Genomic DNA, 6,000 nt, shown 5'->3' with positions numbered 1-6,000 from the left:
GAGGCCCAGTGGATTGAAATTTGGCAGAACATCATTGTAGCAGAAAGATAATGTGGTCCCCTATTTGTGTGCACCTGCTTTTGTGAGCTTCATAAATTCTGACTCTAGTGATGATGAGTTCTTGGGATTTCCAGAAAACTAGAGTACTCAAACCTTTAAGTCTCTCCATTTGTTAATGACAGTGATAATGGTTCTTAATGCCACTGTTGACTGCTGTTCACTTTACATGGTTCAAATGTTATTCTGTTATAGTTTATTAAATATTTTATTACACTATTTGGTTCAGAATATTTTTTCCTTGTTTTTCTCCTCTAAAAACAAGGTGCGTCTTATGGTCAGGTGCGTCTTATAGAGTGAAAAATACGGTAGATCACTTTGCATCTACAAGTAGAAACAGAAAAGCAGTAACAGTTATGTCTGACGCGCATAGTTAAGAAAACAAATTTAAACGCAGACACATTGGCTTGGCTTTTATTGGAAAGCCTAGATGCAATCTATAGTCATCAAGTTGTGGAAAAATTCAGGACACATATAAAGTTAGGAAGGCAAATTAAAAGAACAATACAAATCAGACAAAATTTACATTTCAAAATAGCATGAAAGCATTTTGACTGGCTTTGCCTAAAATACTCGGAATCCCCTTATTTTGTAGGCTAATTATTTTAATACAATTTTTCATATTTTCTTAAAAAAAGATCTTTTGTTTACATAAGTCACTGTCTCATGTAGGAGCATGTCCAGATCAGAAAGATTTTTTCCTCTCTTTTTAGCATGAAAAAGGCTATTTTATACCTACTAAGAAGGCCACTAATTGGCCTTCATCTAAAATGAGCATCAAGAGATACTACTGTTTGGTGTTTACTGGTGCCAAAACCAGAGAGAGGGAACAAGGGCACATCAAGCAGAAGCTTTAGTTCCATTCTGACACGTTATACACAGGATATTTTTGTAATATTCCAACAGAATAACATTCTACTACATTTTTTGCGTATGAGCCTAATTCCACAGACAGCACTGATAGTGCTCTAATACAATGCCGTTGAAAGCTATCCAACAGAACTTCAAACACCCGGCATTTCCCAGATTAGAACAAAAATGGGAAACCATGGCACTTGTCAGTGATTTTGGGTGAATCGTGGTTTCTAAATTTGGACACGCTTGTGGTTGAAAAAGAACAACAAACTAACAGTTTGTACCTTAAAGTAAAGAAAATAACAGTTTTTGTTCTAAGTGTCAGCAGTTCCGTAGGTTCTACCCAAGAGGGACACTGGTAGCAAAAGTACTGATACTGTGGCTTTGGTAAACTTGCTTGACCTGCTCACGGCCTGTTTGACAAGCACTCCTACTGTGCTGTTGAGAGCACACATAATACTATAGAATCTCAGTGCAGAAAGCATTTAGAAAACAATTTTTTTATTTGATCCACAAAACTCCCTTCATATATGTAAGACACATTCACCTGCCATTTATTACCATTCTGAATATTAAGCACAGCACAATGAAAATTACCCATTTTGATACGTTCCCAAAAAATATTTTAAAAACATTTTGCAGCTGAATACAGTGTTCAGCAATATGAGCTTCTGCTCAGGAAGGCTTAGGGGTAGGTAGGTGCAGGTCCTGACATACAACATGACTTCAAATTATGCTGTATCTTTCTGGCTTTTCCCTCCCCATTTCTAAATTATGCAAAAATCAACACATTGCATATGTTTTTATATTTTGCATAATTCAATCAATTGCAAAGAGTGCACTTGTTAGACCTGTTGTATTTATAAATTTGATGAGGGGGTGGCATACAGGCAGAGACTAGAAGCTACAGAGTGCTTTTGTGCAGATTTCTTGGCATATGAAGCTTCCGAAGACACTGCCCGTGTGGGTGTTTGCAATGTTCTCTCTGCAAGTATGAGGGGTAGAATTATTATTGTGTTTTTAGGTGGAAGCCAGGAATATCAGGCTTTCGGAAGAGTGACTTCCATGGTACCAAAATAGGAAGAAAACACACTTATGAAATTGCAATCTAGATCCCTCTGAAAGCAATTATCAGGCATAGTAAAATCCATAAGACGAAGCTGTCTTTCTATGATTGATTTGTTAGAAGAGGTGTTGGGGCTCAAGCCTGCCAGGAAGTTCCACTATATGGCATAGAAACTTTACCCCTCCTCCAGTTCCCTGATGTGGGATACCAGGATGCAGTTATTCAGAGGTGAAATAAATGCACTCAGGCCATGCTCAGAGGATTTCCCTTTACTTACGTTCCAGGTGTTCTACCAGGCGCCTGGTCTTGCAACCTGGTTCACATAGACTGAGCTGTGGCTGAAATTAAGCCCTGCTCTCTGTCTATCTCAAACCCACCCAACACATTATGTTGAACTTATGGGCAAGTCTTATCAGATGGTAGGGCAGCCTTCTGATGGAGATTAGACACTAAACTAGAATTTCATTGTGACTCTTTTGCAGTGGAGAAGAGGGTTAAAGGCCAGGTGATTTTTTTTAATTCACTCACTGCTCTACATTCCTATGTTGCTAGCTTTCCCCCCTTTCTCCCCAAAACATCTTTTTCACAGACAAGGCTGGAAGTCCTGCCTGAGGAGTGATATAAGTGGAGGTAAGAGCTACACCCTATTGCCATTCGCATATATTTGCCAAGCACCTGAGACAGCATTCCTGTCATCACATTATGCAGCTACACATCCCACAGTTAAAAAAAAAAATACATAAGAGAGCTGCAAAACTGAATAAATACACCTTTAGGGCTGGGAGAGGACAAGGCAAGCCCAGCCTAGGGAAGTCTTTCATCATAATGATTGAACCTTATTTAGTTGCTCTCCCTCCTAGCAGTGAGCGATGAAGCTGTGCTGGGTGAGAGGATAGCAAAGGTAGAGGAAAGGAAAGGCGCTGCAGTCCGATGACTGAGCAATTTGCAACCACTCTGTCCTTTCACCAGAGCAACTGAAAGATGCACTGTTTTTTTAAACCTAATACAAAAATATTAACACTTCTGTCCATTAGTCATACACTGTTATATCTCTACAATATAACTCTTTATACTGTACAGCTATAACATAACAAAAGGTGCAATTCCTTTAAAAAAATTCACACACTGCACATTTTGATCATTTTATTTTAAGTATAAACTTTTTTAAACACTTTACATAAATTAATTCCTCTGAGACTAATATTTGATGTACAGTAAATTGTAATTCATATAAAAATCCATAAACAACTTGTCTCACATAATTTACAAAAAAAATCAAGGTTTCCTTTGCTCCTCTGTGACAAGGATTCCACTTGCCATTCCCCCCCACCCCCAAAGCAAACCACGTTATCATTGTAAAATCCATTATTAAATTCCCATTGTAGCATAAATTGCTTGTGCCAATGTCCTTTTAGAAAGTAGCACAGTTTAAAGCCGTTGGAGTGTCCATAAACAAGAGTTTTTGCCCCACATTTTAAAATGAACAGAGATATATATCACATCCTATGCAGAGAGAGGAAGAGAGCAAGAGAGAGAGAAAGAGAGAGGAGAAGAGAGAGACTATTTCTTGTAAGCAAAGGTCAACAATTTAGTAATATTTGGAAACACTGTATGGTTCTGTTTCTTGGTTAGCGTCAGTGCCTCACAGGAATAGGCAGCCTGTTGCAAACCCTTTCAGCCTTTTTTTAATACTTTCAGTCCAACTTGAGTGCAGCGATATGCATATGTAAACATATTCTTTAAAGCAGATCACCTTTAAGGTCATTCGGGGGGGAAAAAACCCCCAGTTTTTTAGCAGTACCATTCTTCTGGAAGCCTCTCTCTTCGCTGTAGAGTCTATTCGAATTGTGCTACAGAAAAATCTGAGCAAAGGTGTACATTTAGGCTCAAGTAGTAATGCAGCAAAATGATTTTGGTCTCCCTCTTAGAAGACACTGGTTCAGAGTCACTTTGGCAGCCCACGCTCAACCAGTGTGTTACCTCTTTCCAATCTCACTTTGCCGAAGGAACTGTATATTGTTAGCACTGTCTGCTAATTCAGGGTATTGCTCCACAGAGAGTACATAGTACCCATCATAGCCTTGGACTTTCCCAGCACTCAGCAGTTGCCTTTTTTCTCCTTCTGTCCATAACCTGGCACCTTCCTCTCCATCTCTCACTCGTTGCTGTTCTCTGGCCCAGGCATTGGAAAGAGCCCTTTGCCGAGCTTGCTCTAATATCCGTGCCTTCTCCTCATCAAGAGTCATGCCATAGCGAACATGAAGAGCCAGTGCACCATATTGCATTTCGACATCAGCAAACCTACGAGTCCTCCCATTCACTACAGTGGTGGACTGGGAAACGGTGACATTGATGCCATTTTCCAGGGCCTTCCGGCCACTTGTCAGTCTCAGTGTGCCCAGGTCACTCTCTGGGGAGGTGGTCTTAATGAAATAGTGTGTGTCCTTCCCTTCAATGGTGAAATGCAAATTCTCCAGGTAGTATGCATTGTTCAGAACAGCTGCCACTTTGATACAATCCTCATTTGCTATGTTGAGCACGTTAGTCTGCACTTTGCCCTGATTGACAGCAAGCATAACCCCTTTCCCGATCAGAGACTTCACAGTTGCGAACCACAGCCATGATTTCTCGCCGCCGGGTCTGCGCTTGCTGATCTGGACTTCTGCCATCTTTCCCAGAGACAGAAAAGCCTTTGCTTGCCTTGCCACTTGTTGTTGCACTCCAGAAATTGGCTGAAAACAAGAACAGACAGAAGTTTTACAAACCATCTGTTGCCCCTAGACTCTGACAGTCATATATTTATTGGCGCAGTGCCTGGAGCTGACAATAGGATATGCTACAACTGACAGCGCCAAAGAGTTAATTGAATCCATGCATTGGATTCCACTGTTACAAGAGCTATTTTGTTTGATAATGTTCAATGCTTTTCTCATTTCTGTCTCTTTTAAGAATAGCAAAATAAAATAAAATCCTTGCACGAAACCACTACAGAGAAAATGTGGAAGGTACAAAGAGGATTATTATGTGAACACTTAGCATTTACATAGGTATTTCATATGTTAATTAATATGTACTGAAAGCAGTTGTGTAAAGTACTAGCACAAACATTTTACAGATGGGAAAATGGAGGCAGTGAGGTTAATTGTTTGCTAAAGGTGACAGGGGAGAAATAGATGTCAGACCAGGGGTTTAAACTAAGACATCTTATTTAGATCGGTCTGTATTCACATTGGAAATTCTTCCCTAGGAACATAAAACCACTGTTTGACAGGATTACTACACCTGATCTCATTTGGAGGATTTCCAGCCATCATTACTCTGTTGCAAAAATGAAGAAAGTCTATGATTTGGAGCCAGGGGATTCTTCATACTACTATGAGAAATCCCCTTTCATTGATTATTCTTAACTATTCCTATCCATTTCACATTGGGTAGTTGAAGTTATCATTTGATTAGTGTCATGCTTTTTTCTCTACCTAGCAGTTCTTTGTTACTGTCCAAAGGGTCAGTATCTGCACATTAGACTTGTCACTCTAGGAAGAAGAGCATCTATCACTTCTTACTTCAATCAAACACTTATTTAAAGAAAAAAGAAGTCAATATCACAGTAGTCCACATCCAAATAAACCTTTAGCAGGAGCCCTCCAAATGATTGCTATAAATGAATAGCATGGAGTAGGGCTGGCGTTACCAGAAGGCAACTGGTGAGAGCCCATTACCCAAGGGATTCTCCTCTTTAAAAGAAAAATTAAAACTATAGGACTCGATACCGATATTATAGGTGCACTCCAACAGTTAGGAGCAAGCATTCCATCTGATTAAACAAAGACGCCGAGATATTGAGCAGCAAAACTTGTGGTTTCTGGCCAATAAGATCTGCTCACCCCTATATTTACAGCTTCCTATTAGATACGGGCATATATCTGATTATTTATATTTTTAAAAATGCCCTAATGAGTGCATAGCCTTTGCTCTCGGGAGAAGTAACGTTTTATCTTCAGAAGTACTATATGGCAGGTTTA

The 6,000-nt window shown here is 39.6% G+C and overlaps 1 protein-coding gene across 8 annotated transcripts in view; it reads right to left on the bottom strand.

The window, feature by feature from the left end:
* Positions 1-3,867: 3,867 nt before the first annotated feature.
* TENM3 (teneurin transmembrane protein 3) overlaps positions 3,868-6,000 on the bottom strand; it is a 398,700-nt gene continuing 396,567 nt past the window's right edge. For all 8 annotated transcript variants that reach the window (XM_066632787.1, XM_066632788.1, XM_066632790.1 and 5 more), the window contains one exon: positions 3,868-4,710. In XM_066632787.1, coding sequence (XP_066488884.1) covers positions 3,955-4,710 — 756 coding nt within the window. In that variant the 3' untranslated portion in view covers positions 3,868-3,954. The remainder of the gene's footprint in view (positions 4,711-6,000) is intronic.

Source organism: Tiliqua scincoides, chromosome 6 (assembly GCF_035046505.1).
Source record: "Tiliqua scincoides isolate rTilSci1 chromosome 6, rTilSci1.hap2, whole genome shotgun sequence".
Lineage (NCBI taxonomy): Eukaryota > Metazoa > Chordata > Lepidosauria > Squamata > Scincidae > Tiliqua > Tiliqua scincoides.
This window is presented reverse-complemented; position numbering and strand designations above follow the sequence as displayed.